Source organism: Epargyreus clarus, unplaced genomic scaffold, assembly GCF_041222505.1.
Source record: "Epargyreus clarus isolate Ecla_fem2 unplaced genomic scaffold, WU_Ecla_fem_2.2 ptg000026l, whole genome shotgun sequence".
NCBI lineage: Eukaryota > Metazoa > Arthropoda > Insecta > Lepidoptera > Hesperiidae > Epargyreus > Epargyreus clarus.
In genome coordinates, this window is record NW_027332233.1 from 7,529,068 (window position 1) to 7,546,690 (window position 17,623).

Below are 17,623 nucleotides of genomic sequence, written 5' to 3' on the forward strand. Positions count from 1 at the left end.
TAACACGATCTATGTTACACATATAGTTACAACATAGCGTCTAATACGAACATTATGTTGAATTATAGTTGTACAAAATCACGACTCATCAATCACATTCAGCAAGTTAACAAAAACTACTAATATTATTATGAGAAGACTAAAATAATTTTCTTATTAACACGATCTATGTAACACATATAGTAACAACACTGGTCTAACACGTACATTATGTTGAATTATAGTTGTACATAATTATGATGTCAAAATTTCCTGTCCAATTAATCGCATGTGTATAAATTATTGGTTTTTGACTCGAGGAAATTATGTCTAGACCGTGCTGGAATCTAGCCAAAAACCTACGACTAACTAGATAAACGGCATTGCCAAATATGAGAACTAGTCTAGAATCGTGATAAGCGCGATTTCACGGACGTCGCCGCCATTATACAACTCCCCATGAAACAAGTTCGTGATAGCATAGTGATCTAATGACTAGAAAATCTGCCCTCGTAATATAGAACACAGTACCTAATCGTCATTTTGCCGCAATTCAGTTTTTGACAGATATGGGATCAAAAGATTATGATAGGAAGAAAAAAGTTTTCAATTGGAAGTCAACAAATCGCACGGAATAAGGCAGTATTTGCACCAGATTAGATAGTAATCCTTAATTTGAGCGTGTTTTTCTCGGAACTACGAGTATCATTTTGCAAATACTACGTTCTTCACGACGACAGAAATTAAGGTGGTACAATTGGTGGAAAAGTAAAAGGAATAAAGAGTTCTTCCTATTTTAAATGTCGTTTAACAGTAGAAAGTTTGAATTGAAAAAGGTTACTAAAACCTCCGAACTGACTACATAATAAGTATAAAGAAGTTCTAAGCTTTAAGCTAATTTAATGTTTACATCACGATTACATATTTCCCATCTCATCATCCATTTGTATCTTCAGCGTAAGTAACCTCAAAGATATAGATTTCAATATAAACAAATATCAATCCATCTGAAATTAATACTTTGCTACACATCGTCTGAAATAAACATGTATGTATCAGAATTGTATCTACATAGGGAAAGGGACAACTCACCTAACTTGTTCGTGCTTCTGAATATAAATTTTGTGGAACTGGCCCTCAACCGGTGATATGATGTCGTTCTTCATCTCCATAGCGACGTGTTGAGGCAGCACCGATAGCAGCAAACGTTCCTGCAAGCAAAGTTCTTTGTATAGAAATTATATGCTATACAGAGCATTACGCCGCAACTCAAATGAAATTATTTTCTTTACATAATATTTTTAAGTTAAGATAGCATATTTTTTTAAGGTAAGATATTAACGACAATAGCAATGGTTTTCAGCATGAATACCACCTATTACTAATAATGAACCATCAGCAGTATATTTACAACATCAATGTATTCTATCTCTTCTTACCTAAGTAACTTCGATACCGAACCGTGACAATAAGAAACACAATTTAATTTAGTATGATTACGACTTTACGTGAAGATATTTCTTAAGAAAAAACGTCTAAATAGAATCGAGATAAGGTGAATAGACCTCAGATAAAAAGAAATGCTGTCTCGTCCGGAGTATTCTAAAAATAAGTAAGCGTGAAATTGATAATTTTCCGATGAGTTTACAGACGGGCGTGCATTATTCGATTCGCCATGCGCCCGGCGCCGGCGGACTTGAAAATATCGTTAAAGCGCTTCTAGACGTCCGGTTTTATCTCCGGTTCTCCGGTAAAAAACGTTACATTTTTTAAAATAGATATAACTGATATAAGAAACGAATCTGTCCATCGTATGTTTAGTACATAATAGAAGTGAATGTCTATATCAGCAATTAATCTCAAATAGAATACCAGCCGCGCCGATCACAGATGCGGTAAGTAACCTCAATTTCTAAGTGAGGTCGTTTTGATATAACACATTTTAATTTTAAAATCAAAATGGATACATGTACCTACTGTTGCCCGCTTAACGAATTACCACTATGTATTAATTCTTCAATGTCTTGTGAATAACTAAGAATAAAAAGCTCTAATTAGCCACTCCAATACTGAAGTGTGTAGATGTTGCCGTCGATAATTCTCTTAAACGGATATCCGACAAAATAAAACTTGAAATAATGATCAGGTAACTACAGATATATACCATCGTAAACACCTTACATTTATATCCTTAAAATACATGTGATATTCTAATAATTGAACAATTATACCCGATCCGTCATCCGGTAAGAAAGGACGTTAACAAGCGCTTTAAGAATTCTGTGCCTCTGCCTCTGAATCACAGCGTAAAATATAGATTAAGATTTGGTCTTCGTATTGCAGCTGACAAAACAATCAGCTAGCGAGAGGTGTGTCATCGGTAGAGAGAAACAGTCACCCGATTTATAGCTTTTGCTTTTTATTGCTAAATTACAAATCTGCTAATATTAGCTGACCCAATTTTAATTGTAATTTTTACGTGGTTGAGTTTTATATTTATGCCTAGGCTTTTTACAGGTGCTTTTGAGCCAACTTTTTATTTTATGCGGAATTCAGGCTGCACGCCGTACGCTTTAGAAGTCTATTGGAGTAAAAGTAATAAATAAATAAACGGGGCAATCTTTGGGGACTGGCAACTGCCGATAGAACTGACAACTACGATAAATAACTGTGAATTGTATCGTCGAGCTATTAGATGATTATTTTTGAATTATTTTTGGTTTGTAAAGATGTATTTATGACTAAATTAAACTTTAATCCTTGATCATAAAGCGTTGGGTGACAATGACGCGAGTTCCAAGATTTTTGTTCAACCAAAAAGTGCTCAACGCGCCTAAAGAAGTTTTCACTTTGATTAATCAAATAAGCGTAATGTTCCTTTGTCCGTATCGTAGAACATCATCATCATCGTATCATCTGTAATCAACCCCAGATAGCATTAGATATTCCTACCTGAGGTCGCCAACAGATGCGCCGCCACCCCTGCGGACTAAGCTGGAACGCATCGGAAAAGTATGTCTTTAACACACTCTTCAAACCAGCACACGTTGTTGTTATTAGGCAGAAATAGGTGTGGTTCCGCCGGAGTCCAACCACAAAGGGTTCTACCGCCTTCATAAGTATATAATTATTTACCAGTTTTTCGTTCTCGTCTTCCATGTCAAGTCGTGCGGCGATGCAGTTGCGGGTGTCGAGGAAGGCGCGCCGCTGCGCCGTCTCCATCAGGGAGTGCATCAGCGCTCCCACCAGGTTCACGCACACGAACACCACCACGTTGCCCACCATCTGTTGAAACATAAAATAATTGTGAATAAAGACTGGTAAAAGGTATACCTAGATGCTGTATCTAGAAGGTATTTAGAAGTCCATGTTACTATCATTGCATCCAATGAACTAATTAACATAAAAATATACTTTAACGTTACATTCACATGTGCTGCTACTTTTTCTTTGACATTTAGCCAGCCACCCTTTCATTTTGACCTCTTCCAGATAACTTAGGGCGAACGAGATACCCTCCACAATTATTTTCCGGTGAAAATTATTCATACACTTAGCATTTAACCTGAGTGATCATTTCAAAAAGACTTTCTCGTATCTCACTTAATACATTGATAAATGTAAATTCAATATCTCACTACAACATTGAAACAAAACCTAAATTAACATTTTTACGAATCAGGGAGCCGCGTTCCCGATGTATCGAAATCTTTCCAATTTAAAAAGTTACGCTTACAGATTTTACGTTTAAACGAAATCAGTATTTCGATATTGATTTCTTTGCCAAATACGTTCAGCGCACCTTTATTGAGAATCAATTTGTATGCAATTCTCGATTGCCAATTGCAAGTTAAATAGCCCCGTTTCCCTTGCAACCGGAGGCAATATTATGAATATAAAATTCCTTATTAAAATAAACACAATAGTCTTGTATTCGGCGCGTACAAAATTGGTACATAAGCTAGAAATTTTATACCGGTATTGCTGCACAGTGCACACACTCAAGCAGTGCTATAGTCGAAGTAGGTATATGCTTTTACAGTTCTTGCTTAGAATAAGAAATACAAAACTCCAAACTACGGAAGCGCGCACTCATGTATCTCGCAAAGACGGTCATCTTTGCTTAATTTTGTAGACTATGAAAGCCTCGAACGAATAATCTAAGAGGTTTAAACATCATCCAGTCAGACATCTAATTTATTAAGTTCTAATTTATTCAGTTATACTAATATTTATATCCATTGCATATCCATTGCATCAATGACACATTGAATATAGGGATAGGAGCGTACAAAGCTTGGTTTTATTATTAAAAATATGCGAGCTTTCTAAACTAATTCCATTTGTGACAGTACACATTATCAACCTAATGGAATCGCGGGCGTCATAAAATGAATAATTTACGACGTTTTATCAGTGCCCATATCTCGCGTTTTGAAATCCAAGTGGTAATAAAAAATCGTTCGCTAAATGGTTCGTAATCAATCAATGCGAAAATGACATGTCAAGCTTAATGCAATTACGTTGTATTTGCTACTAGATCCATGTACGTGTGCATGTTATGCTTTAAAAGGTAATTTGTTGTTTTACATATTCATGTTAGGTATATGGGAATAATAGCTACTTGATACGGGAACAAGTTCGCAGCCGTAATAATTTTTTTCTACATTTACCATAGACTTTTATACTGATGGACTCTGATATCAGATCAGAAACAGATGAGTTAAGACTATAGTCCACCACGTTGGTAAAGTGCAAGTCGATATACTTCACATACATTAAATAATATTATTATAGTTTTCGTCTGGGAGTCGAAATTCAACCATTATGATGTGATTATGATAATAAAAAAATAGGTTTTTTTTCATAACATTAAAGTTATATTTTGTGTCAGCCAATTTAGGTATACTTGCAGTGATAGCCTAGTGGTTAAGAAACTCGGCCTCTCGATCGAGGGGTCCGAGGTTCAAATCCCAGGCACGCACCTCTGATTTTGAATGATGATGAATTTAGGTATATAACGATGATGATAATTATGCAGAACTTATAAGCATGGAAATAATATATCTAGCTTAACCTAGTAACCACTAAGACATGATCACGGAGTGCGCCAATAATGTGCAGAATAATTTAAAGTAACTACTAGTTCTAGTACGATAAAATCTAACCATAACAGGATATTTATAACCAAACCAACCTGCAATCAGTCATAAACATATAATGAACTGAATCTGACAGACAAGCATATAATTAAACAACGCTTTAGTTCATTATTACTGCAACTTTAGTTAACATATTGATCAGATAACTTCCACTTAACATAAATCTTTGTATAGCAGCGGCATGTCAAACAAAGTTCCCCGGACCGTAAGTGCCTATTCACACGTATCACAACTACACTACATGGCAGCGACAAAATGTCGGTATCGGTAACCAGTGGTTACACGTGGCTTAGGCTGGCCATACATGGACTGCTCGAGCAGTTACCCTGTTATCAACATACACGGACCGCTTTTGCAGTCAGAGTCAACAGCTTGAAGCTGCCATTGATAACTCCTTGAGTAGTTAAGCTGACCGCTCGAGGAATTCGTGCAGACAGGAAGCGTGCGCAACGAGGAATGAAGAGTGCGGGCTGAGGTAACTGCGCTCGAGCAGTCGACAGCTCGAGCAGTCAGTGTATGGCTGGCGACTGCTTGACCGCAAGATGAAAAATCACCGTGCTACCAACCGCCTCAAGCAGTTGCCACTGCTCGAGCGGTTCGTGATGTGCGTACTTATAAGTCTGAAGTTCATTATGCAGTCGCAGCTTGAAACGTTCGATACTGGCTGCTCCAAGCTGCTCGTGTATGGCCGGCCTTACATCGCTGTGTTGTGTTAACTACAAAGTACTTATGGAACGACCGACTTCAGATGCGCGATGTCGTTTGCGAATTACGTTGTGGTTGCAATGTCAGTATTATCCATAGTACTGATTTGGACACGCAAAGTGAGGTCACCATGAATGAAACATTCCGTTTATCAATTGTCGTTTGGTCGGTGTTCTAGTACATGTGAATAGGCGCTAACGAAACTCCAATTACTCTTGACTGCTAGGACATTAGGGGAAGGACCTCACAAACCGTTCGAGTGTTTGCGTTTAAAACAAAAAAGCCGCAAATTGAGCAAACCACTTCAAAAACTTTGTGTAATTAGGCGGCCGTACATCGGTTTCATTATGAGGGCATTTATGTGAAAATCAATCCGCAAGCTGGCTGACTGCCACAAACATGCATGTATTAATTTCTAATAACCTATATTTAATATCCGTCTGTATATATTTGATGATACATTTATGACGTACTTCGGGCAGGTAAACACACGCTTTGTTTTTGGGTAAATAAATGAAGCTTGGATAACCCTGGAACCGTGTAACGAAATATCAAATAATTGAATGTTGGCAGATGCGACAGTAATAGCTTTGTATCAATGATTTATTTTAAAGGAAAGGTTAATGAAACTGAACGTTAATCATTGAATGGATGATCGCAAGAGGTTAATATCCTCTAAAATTTGTGTATGTCAAGCATAACTACTCTAAACAAATTGATCATTTTGAAAACTAGTTTCGACGGCCAATGATATTATGTCAATCGAAAGTATCCTACATTTTGAGTACCTACAAACAAAAATTATTCAGTGCCACAAAGGTTAAATAATGTTCATATTTCCACGTAGTCCGTATGTAAAATTTGAGTACCTATCTGCGGTCCTTGTACATATGGCATCAGCAAACCTTTTCATAGATTGTTAAGAGGCTGCCGAGTTTAATTACGATCTCAGATATGTTGAGTAATCAAACCTAATAAATGCTGATGTATTAGTGAAGACCAATGCGCATCCGAACAGCGTGGTGGAACACACCACCACAAAGACAGCATTCCCCATTGCGATGACATAACATATGCAATAGTAAGTCAGTTGTGGTTAACGTCGATAACTTGATATAGACTAGAAAATAAACGACCTGCAAGTTCGATCTAACAAGTTCAAACTAGGTCATAATTCGTACCTATGTGAAAAATACATATAAAGGAATAGAATAAAAGTGTCAGTCTGTAATTTTGAAACAAGTGCCATAAAAACTAATAATACAATATTTGTGTGCTTGTCACTTTGTATTCGCTAATTACGAAAAAAAGCATAACATATTTAAATGGGACTTTATGTTAAGGTAAATAACATCACGAAAATTAATTTAAGAGTCCAAAATTGCACGTAAAGCTCTTCCTAAATTATTTACCTGTCCCTTCGGCTTATCATCGAGATTCAGTTCCTTTACTGCCTTCGAAGACATCCAAAAGCAAACAACAGGTATTGCTATTTGAAGCCATAACCTTATGTTGAAACTACGGCACCGAAAGCACACTTTTTACCCCGAAAATATTGTGCGAAACGTTTACAATCACTTAAAATCATTAACATACGTACTCCTTAAAATACGACAAAAATGATATAGGTAATATCATGAAATACACCAAAATTAAAACCACACATCGCATGTTATCGAAAGTTACAATGCATTAGCGTCTAAATGAAATCTGTTACGTTATTGATTCAATAATCTGTTTGAGCACCGAGCGAGCGATAATTTATTTATAACCTTTATACGATAGGCAGCGAGCCGTGCCATATCCCCAATAAGGGCGGTGACACACATTATATTTCACTGTAGTTGTCGATTAAACAGAACTCAATTATCGATATCGAATAATAATTAAAGCGAGCCGTGCAGTACGGGAGGTGTCACACACTATATTTAAAGATTAAATAGAATTCGATTATCGAGATCAAGCAGTACTATAATCTTATTTATTATGAACTTATCTATTAAATCTACATTTTCGTACCAGCCTTGATATTAACTTTCATATTCACCTTTTAGGTACAAGCTTGTATAACATGACAAGAAACCCTGAACGCAAAACAAATCTATACTAAACCTTTTTCTTACATTACCATGCAACTAGTGTTTGTATGGAAAGACGTTAAGTACGCTTTTAATAATTTTCAAAAATTAAAAATATAATCGCAAATGACGTAATTTTATGAACGGGTACGTTGTGTATTGTAATAAATTAGTATAGGACATACGACGTCGATTTCGATATTTACAATCTTAACTAAAGGGCTTTAACTAAAATATCATCATTAAAAACATAAAAAATTGCAAAATTTAACACCTTCACAGCCACATGACAAGATACCTATCTTGTAGGTACAATGTCACTATTTTTCACCGACATCAATGACAACACTACAGTGTCATTTTTGTGTACTACCAACAAAAGTGATCCCTATGCAAGCGCCCTTATGTAAATACAAGTCTCGCGCCCGCGGGCAGTCCCGGGGAACTTCCGCCCCCGCGCTTTTTGCTCCAACTATTGTGACAACCGCTTTATTGTCCCAGACATGTCGCGGACCATGTTTGGAGCAATCCATTTGTTTTACAGCTTCGGTAGCTGTATTATGCGGTACAAAGTTTTGTTTACGTTTCGGATGACTTCCCTTTTAAACTGTTTGCAACTGTAGAGGATAAAACCTTATCTTGGAGAGACCTTATCTTTTATCTTATGATGATTTAATTTATTTTAAGGCTTTAAAAATCATTCCATTTTTTATTTAAGAGACCTGAAAGTCATAATTAATTTAAATTACAATGTTTCAAAATTACAATACTTCAAAATACATTTTATTTTGACCGAATTGAACTTAAATAAACATTAAACTGAAGGTATCATTTAACATTTTATACAAATTACTATAGCTACAAGTAAGAGACATTATAATCAACGGTGACATTGTCCGTGACAAGGAAACATTTGTTCGACCACTTTCACCAATTATGGTGTGTTCGACCACCTTTACTGTTGAAGTGTAAGGCCGGCCGCATTTATGGCCGATGCGATAAAACGGGTAAAGGGTTCATTTATTTGTTCGTTAGAATTTTAATTGGATTTTTAATTCAAATATTATACTTCAAACTAAGGAATTTACACTCAAATGCTAATGGTATTTGTAGGGAGTGTTCAAAGCCACTTAGCGATACGACATAAAGCAGAGGAAGGGTTAACTTTTTTCCTTAAGTAATTTTCATATCATATTTTACTATTCGTTACATTTCATATAGTTACTAAATTTCATTCGCGTCTTCATTAGCGTCGTATTTATCATATAAACTGAGTAACCCATTATTAAAAACCTCAATAAAAAAACATTTCATATGCCCAGATTCGTCGCTGAAAGTGTTAAAGCTTAACGATCTCATGCCTACATAAAAACACAATATGTTTAATATAATATATTGCCCCAACAATTGCAACAAGAAAAGCAAGCTTGACAAGTTTAAACACTAAAGTGTGCGGCGGTGAGGTTTATGACAAACGAGCCAGCTCGCTGATGAACTTGGCGATACGAGATAGAGCAGGTGAAGGGTTCGTTCATTGTTCGTGCGGTTCAATGTTCTACATACTTATGTGCTACTGACATTTTAATTACAAAATATTTTTATGCAATGAAAGTAGTAAGATCAGTTTTACGAATCGATTCGCATTAAAAATAAACAGGCGATTTTAGTAGTAAAGTAAAAACTTTGTTTTAATATGTGGAGTTAGTAGCAGACAATCATGGACGGCAATGTCTACTTCTCAAGTGCACAGCATGTTTTTGCTGACTTCATTAGTGAACTTATTGCAAATGATCTTTTACACAAATAGGTAATATCCGAATAATAGCTTCTTACTAACCGCATATGAAAGTACGAGTTTATAATACGATATTTATAATAATTATTGAATTTTTTGTTTATCTGTTCGTCTGTCTGTTTATTCCGACTAATCCCCGGAACGGCTGGACAGATTTCAACAGAATTTTCTCTGGCAGTTAGCTAATTTTATGATAAGTAACTTAGGCTACTTTTTTTTACAACAAAAAATAATTTTCCGTGCAAAAAGTTGCGCTTATAAACACAGGAGAAACCGCGGTGCACAGCTCGTTGTTAAATAAAACCCTTAACTACAAATATAATTCACATGTGACGTAAACATTAACTTTACCACTTTAACAATTGTAGCAAGCTATTGTATATTAAGCGTTTTTCAATCATACAACAATCACAGAATTTAATTAACAGAAAAATAATATCTCTTTTCACAACAGTTTTATTTATCTACCGAACGAATGCGCATTGTAAAGTAAATAAAAAGGTTGAATGTTCCTATTTTATTTGATCATTTTCCAATTTTTCATCGTACAATTTTCAGCGCATATATTTTGAAATGTTCAGGAATACCTGAATATGAATTCATATCGCATTCTACTCCACGAACCGTGTAAACAGTTCTAAAGTCCTATACATTTCAGGGGCCATATGTAAATAGCGATAACTTTTAACAAAATCAACTTACATAACGGAAGAATAATGATTTTGATAAATAACAGTAACATAAAAAGATATTTTTTCAGAATCATCCTCAAGATTGTAGATACTCTAGAAATAACATATTTTTATGAATTGAAATACAAGTCATATCCTTTATAGAAATCAATACCTCACCTCATTTTCTAATATTCCGAATAAAACAATTTTAATTCTGCAATTCTTCGAAATGGATAAAGCGCAGTACCAATGAGTGCCAAACCGAGCAGAGCAGATCTTCACAGAAATAAAAGCTATTTCAGATTGAAGCGTCAAAGTAATGGCACCGTTTTGGTAAAAGCATTGCCATTGTTATTACTATGTGTCACCCGATTAACCTTGAACGGTCGGCGGCGTGTGAATAATGAGAAACTGTGAAGTCTGTGAATAAATTTACGCATAACAGTGCGGCCCGAGATTGTTATTATGGAAATGTGACGAACTCATTTGAGGACAATGTTTCAGAATCTGTTTGACTTTCCCTTGTGGCGGTGCAGTGGAATGAAAAATGCGGATGAACAGATAACGCTCAAGTGCGTTGATGGCGAAACCTTTGTAATTAGGTACAAAGGTTCTCTCGAATATGCTGTTATTCGCTCTCAATATTGAATAATCAAATTTTATAAATACGCTCGATTGAAAAGGCTTCATTTATCTCATTGAATTGTGATTAAATAGAGTTTCCCGTATGATCGCCATGCAGATCAGCTATAGCGAAAATTGCCGGATTGAATTCCTAGCCGAATTTTATGTATAAAAAAACACTATTTTCTAAGTCAGGGCATTTCTACGAATTGGTATTTAAGACTGCAAAACACTGAATTTCTAAATACTGTGAAACATTAATTATCATTATCGTTCGTCTTGGCGGATATCAGCAATTCTATTAAAGCTATCTACCTAATTATTAGTAGGAACAAAAAACATATTCTAATCTTAAAGTCACATCACGTCGCCGTTATTCATCAGACAAAAATCAAATTTATTTAAATTATATTTATTATTCATTAAGAGCTACAATATTTTATAACGTGTCGGCCAAATATCATTTGTTAGAACAAGGTAATTTAGGGGTGTGCGAATATCGTTCGAATCGAATCGAATCGAATATCAATATTCGATTCGAAATTCGAATCGAATAATTCGAATTTTCGAATTATTCGAAATTCTTCGAATAATTCGAAAAATTTCGAATAATTCGAAAAATTTCGAATAATTCGTAAAAATTTCGAATAATTCGAAAGTTTTCGAATAATTCGCGAATTAAGGGGGTATTCTAGTCTAGAAGCATGAATTTCAGGTAATTTTTTGAAGTGCCGTAAAAAAAGGCAATCAATATTTTTACCATCCATTTTTTTATAAGTTATTTATTAACATTACAAGAATAGGATCATCCTCAAATTTCAATTTTTACTACTTTTAAAAAATTCGAAAAAGTCAAAAAAAAAGTACAAAAACATTTTTTTTTATTCAAGCAGTCGCCATTTTGTGAAAAAATTATAAAGTATATTGATTATTGACTGTTAAATTTTTATTCGAAAATTGAAAATAAGAAACCCTGAAAAAATCGAATTATTCAAAAAATTTCGGATTATTCGAAAATTTTCGAATTATTCGAAAATTTTCGAATTATTCGAAAATTTTCGAATTATTCGGGAACTTTCGAATAATTCGAATTTTCGAATTATTCGATTCGAGTTTCGAATCGAATATTAATATTCGATTCGGAACGAATAATTCGTAAGTTCGAATTATTCGCACACCCCTACAAGGTATTGTGGTATATGATGTCAAATATAGATGACGCAAGTTCTCTGACGCTTCACGACTCTTGCCAAACCCTTTTTAAGCAGCATTTTGCGGTATTCTTAGATTAGACACAACATCAACCAAATCTATTGGTAGGTAATTTAGTATTGCTTGCTAATAAGTGTTCTTTACGATTTATCAGCAGAATTTCGGCGCCGGTTCCGCCCGCATCAAAAGTTATCTATGAGTACTGAAAGGCAGGCACGTTGTTTATAAGATTAAGTAGTTTCCTAAACTAGTGTATCATACAAGTACATTTAACTTACTTTAAATTCTTTAGTACCTATATCTAGAGTGAAACAAAATTAATTAATTAAGAACTGTTTTCGTTAAAATGCCACGTAAAATCTTCGGATTTAAACCATATTTTTCTTATGATCACTTTTGACGCATACGTAGTACTTATTAATTAATTACCCACATGTCGACTATCATACCACATATCCTTGCAAGTCAACTATTGTGTGTACTTTGCGATATCCTTTTATTTTTAAAACATGTATGATCTGTTTTAAAAATCTTATGTGTAGGTCTGTAGATATTGTCCCTGTAGTACCGGGACCAAAATAGGGCTACGGTATCCCCTGCCTGTCGTAAGAGGCGACTAAAAGGGGCTTCCGGGGTTGCAGGCGGCAAGAGTGGGAGCTCAAACCGTTCAGCAAGCGACCCCGCGAAGGACAGCGGTTTTGTGTGGTCGCATATCGCTGTAATCACCAGGGGATGTGAAAGGAGCGTAAATTGCTCCCCCCAGGGCAGAGCTCGATAGAAGGGCATCGCGTTAGGATGACTCCGGTTGTGTGCCGTTGGAGATCCCGGAGTTCTCCACCAAACGCTAAGGACGGCCACCGGGGGGGTTTTAGTGCGGTAAAAATCCCTCATAACCCGACGTCACTCCCATGGCGTCGGGTACCTTTTGAAGGTTCCCCCTCGTTAACAAAAAAAAAAGGTCTGTAGGTATTGTAAAAACATTGTCTCTATATTCTAACTAAGGAAACAGAACATCAAGTACATAAAGAATACTTTCTAACTACGTAAACTACAAACACTGTTGGTTACAACATTGACTTTTCTTTGCTTTTGAACGTCAGTACCTACACTTCACGTTCAATTAATACTGCATTACCATAAGAAAGGATCGGAAGATCATCTTTTTAGAGCTAAATCTAGGACGAACGTGTAATTGTAATGCACAAAGGAGCGCAAGAAGCTAGTCGTGACTACAGTTGCATGGATCTAGAAGCAACTAGACAAAAGGATTCCGGACAGCGGCTGAATGCCTTGTTATACCGTAATTACACTGGTTCTTTATTACATACTTACCGTTGTATATAAACATAGAAAAGCATAAAAACAAATGGTACCTTTAGTATTAGTTTTTACGTTTATAAAAATTACAGTTGTTGTATTTGTTTACGTATTTCCCATACATTTCCAATCAGTTCTGATACAGTCCGCTAGGGGCGCTGGTCTTCAGTCAAAGTAGTGACGGTATCCAAGTTATGAAAGTTAAAACAATGCAAACTATTAATAATCGAATGTAATCAGTAAAGTTAAGGCGCTAGCAGCACGCTTACATTAGGTAGGTACACCTAATATATTTTTAGGGTTCCGTATTTAATATAATATAGGAGAAGCATACGAACATGCAGTCCATCTGATGGTAAGAGGCTAGTGGACATCTGTCCATGGGCGGTATATTATATTAAACAAAACAGGCTAGCCTGTTTTGTTTAATATAATATAGGAGTTACAGATGTAAACAACGCCAGATAGAATTAGGTATTCCTACCTAAGGTCGGCTACAGATGCGCCGCTACCCCTGACTGGGCCTGCTGGAACGCCTGGGAAAAGTATGTCTCCCTTACCACACCCTTCAAACTAGTACACAGCAGTGCTTAACACCGCTGTTGTTAGGTAGAAATAGGTGTGGCGATGGTGCCGCCGGAGTTCAATCACAGAGAGTTCTACCACCTTCAATATCTCGATGTATCTAATAAATAAATCTAATAACGATGTTATTGGTTGAAGCTGAGAACGATGCTAATAAGACGAATGCAGGGTAAAGGAAGCAGGAAGGGAATTGCATTCCAACCAGATCAATCGAGCTAGTTAAGTCAACCGAGTTGTACAAGAAGCGAGCTTCTGCGCCGCCTATATCTGCTTTATTTCTACCAGTATATGCGTATATTACCAGTGTATATTTACCAGTCATTCTTGCCCTTAGAAATCGAAATATTGCAAAAGGTTTTAGACACAAATTTAGATGTTAGGATACCTTTTCTAAACACGTTCTATGATCTATGATGTTATTCACAAATTATTTGAAATATCAAAACGAAAATAGTAGTTCAAAATTCCATTCCTATCGGAGTAACGTAAAATACACGTAGAACACCTGTTCAAATTTTTAAAAAGGTTCAATGTACACGGGACGTCATTGTTGAAATTTGTTTGTCTTTTTACCATTATTGATTTTTATGTAAATGAACAGTAAAGGGTGAAACACGAGCTTCAGTAAACAGAGCAGACCAATTAAGTGCAACTAATGGCTGCCTGGCGATTACCCTAATTAGCCACACTTTTGACTCATCAATTTTATTATTGTTAATACTACGACTCATTTTTATTTCAACATTTGTCGTATATATTCTATATATATAACACTTTCAGTAAACTAAATAGGCTACCTTTGAACAAACTGGAATTGAATATTTCATTTAAAAAATATATCCTCAATATTATAAACTTTCATGAATCGATGTAAACCAAAATGGCATTAACAAAATCTTCATGACATCTAATACAAAGTATATTATTCCTGAAGGTACCATTTGTCAAACGTATCCGCTACATAAACAATCTCGCTATGAATACGGAACAAATGAACGAACGACCGGATCGTATCGACACGCTCTGTAAAGGTCGGAGCAAAACATTTGTTAGCCGCAATGCCGATGGATACTATATATCACTTCAAGGGATCGACGTTCACATTCTTCGAAAGCGCAACACCCTAAAACTGGTAGCTTAAAAACAAAACCAAAGTGCTTTGAGAATTAGATAAGTTAACGTTAAAATATATTCATATCATCTATAATTTTACTTATTTTTGAGGAAGATTACACATGAGTAACAGTGAGCTACTACACAATAGACAGTCGATGACGACAGGAGACAATCAATATCGACATATAGGATGATTTTACTGAATGTATAATTAACAAAATTTGGTATCCAGAGTACCACAGATTTTCAAGAACCCATATATCCCAAAATGGCATTAACAAAATCTTTATGACATCTAAACAAATCATTATTTCTGAACGCGGTACCATTTGTCAAACGTATCCGCTCAGTAAACAATCCCGCTATAAATACGAGAACAAATGAACGAACGACCGAATCGTATCGACACGCTCCGTAAAGGTCGGAGCAAAACATTTGTTAGCCGCAATGCCGATGGATACTATATATCACTTCACCGAGCCACTCACGTATTACGAAAACGCAAAACTGGTAGCTCAAAAACAAAACCAAAGTTACAAGTTAAAAATATATTCATGTCATCTATAATTTTACTTATTTTTGAGGAAGATTACACATGAGTAACAGTGAGCTACTACACAACAGACAGTCAAGGACGACGGGCGATGATCAACGTCGATATAAGTTGTCGCTAGTATTTTAACCCCCCTTACATATAATCTCTTTCCAGCTGTCCTGAATAATCTCGGAAATGATTAATCCAATTTGAATCCTAATTTTATAAGACAAGGATACGTGGGCGGTGGGCGACAGCGAAGAGAAGCATAAAGGTCGATGCAAATCACAGACCTGTATCAGGCCTGTGACGCAAATATTTGTTTGTCGTATTCAAAGGATTCCAATTACCAAAAAAATGATAGATACGCCTCTAAAACAAAGCAAAACAAAATATAGAAGTATAAAATATCCTTCCGATTTGCATAGTGTATATGAATTACACACAAGACTTATCAGAGTAGAGAAATCATGCGCGTTGCAATTCGAAGTTCAAGCTCGTACAATTCAATATTTTGTTATAAATGCAAATTTGGAAACATAATGAATATGTCATTTTACAACATTTGGTGCAACTCAACAACTTTGGTGCAATTCAAAACAAAAAAGTTCACGTATGCCACATTTACGAAATTCCTCATAGCGCTGAAGTCACTGTTACAAATGTAAATTCTGCTTTAAAGAAACGTTTCGCGAGACTGTCTATCCTTTTTGGTCTGAGTAAATGATACATCGACGTATACAAATAAAACTCCATGCCGATAGAATGAGAGCCACTCGCACAACGTTAAAACTCGTATTGTTATTAAAAAACCGCAGGATTTTAAAATAAAGTTACGGTTAACAAACAAACAAACCTGCGTTCTGTCTAAAAAGCAAATATTGATAAGCTCCAAATACGTTTAAAATTCGAGGAATACATATTTTTTAATTAGGTTGCTTTTCCATATTTTCATGTTAATAAATAATCAACTTGATAATTCCTGGCTCACAGACAACATACAGCATAATCGTTGGTTTAAAGTTCTAAAATGTAATTTTGCACAAGATTTTCTTATATACGAGAACACCGAGGTAGAATTTTTTTTAAATATTTGTCCTAAGAAATGGACAAAAACGTCAATAACGTTTTATAATAAACAAGTAGCAAAAAAGCACGCAAATCATCCGATGAAGTGGTTACTGTCGCCCATGGACATCTGTAAATAATCCCAGATAGATAGAGTTTGATTTGTTGTAAGCATGTACTCATGACAATAAATCTCACCTAAAATGGTTAGTTAAATATAAAAACGTTCTCAATAATATTTCTGAATTTCATAAAGTTTTCCATTTACGTCATCACTTCAAGGTATTTGCCCCTATACCTTAGTCTGCAAGTTTAATACCGACTGATAGTCACGCCTCAGTAGTCGAGGGGCTAAAAATAGGATAAGAATCAGGTCGTCTTTGATGCTGTTATGCAATATCCAAAGGACAGCACAAAGGTAGTACGCGAAAAGTGAACTTAAGGCACTGAGGATATAGGCAAAAAGGTAAAACTATAAGAAAGACACGATCTTTGATGCTAACATTTGCTGTAATCAACCTTAGAAAGGTTAGAAGTCATAAGTGACGGCAACAAATGCGTTGCTACTTCTGAGGAATAATTTGGAATGCCTTAAATAAGCATATTTGCTTTACCACACACTTCAAACCAGAATAGAGCAGCACTTAATACACTTAATAGCACTTAAAAGAAAGCAATAAGTTTGACGGTGGTTGTGCTGAGGTCGGACTATAAACAAGGAAGGTGGTAGAATTACATTATTGAAGGTGGTAGAACCCTTTGTGGTTCGACTC

At 35.6% G+C, this 17,623-nt stretch overlaps 1 protein-coding gene across 5 annotated transcripts in view; it reads right to left on the minus strand.

Moving 5' to 3' along the window:
* Nucleotides 1–17,623, minus strand: part of LOC140753186 (adenylate cyclase type 1) — a 144,161-nt gene that overhangs the window by 72,294 nt on the left and 54,244 nt on the right. For all 5 annotated transcript variants that reach the window (XM_073087623.1, XM_073087622.1, XM_073087621.1 and 2 more), the window contains exons 4-5: nucleotides 3,115–3,264; nucleotides 1,072–1,190 (exon numbers count right to left, since the gene is read on the minus strand). In XM_073087623.1, the coding sequence (XP_072943724.1) occupies nucleotides 1,072–1,190; nucleotides 3,115–3,264 (269 nt within the window). The remainder of the gene's footprint in view (nucleotides 1–1,071; nucleotides 1,191–3,114; nucleotides 3,265–17,623) is intronic.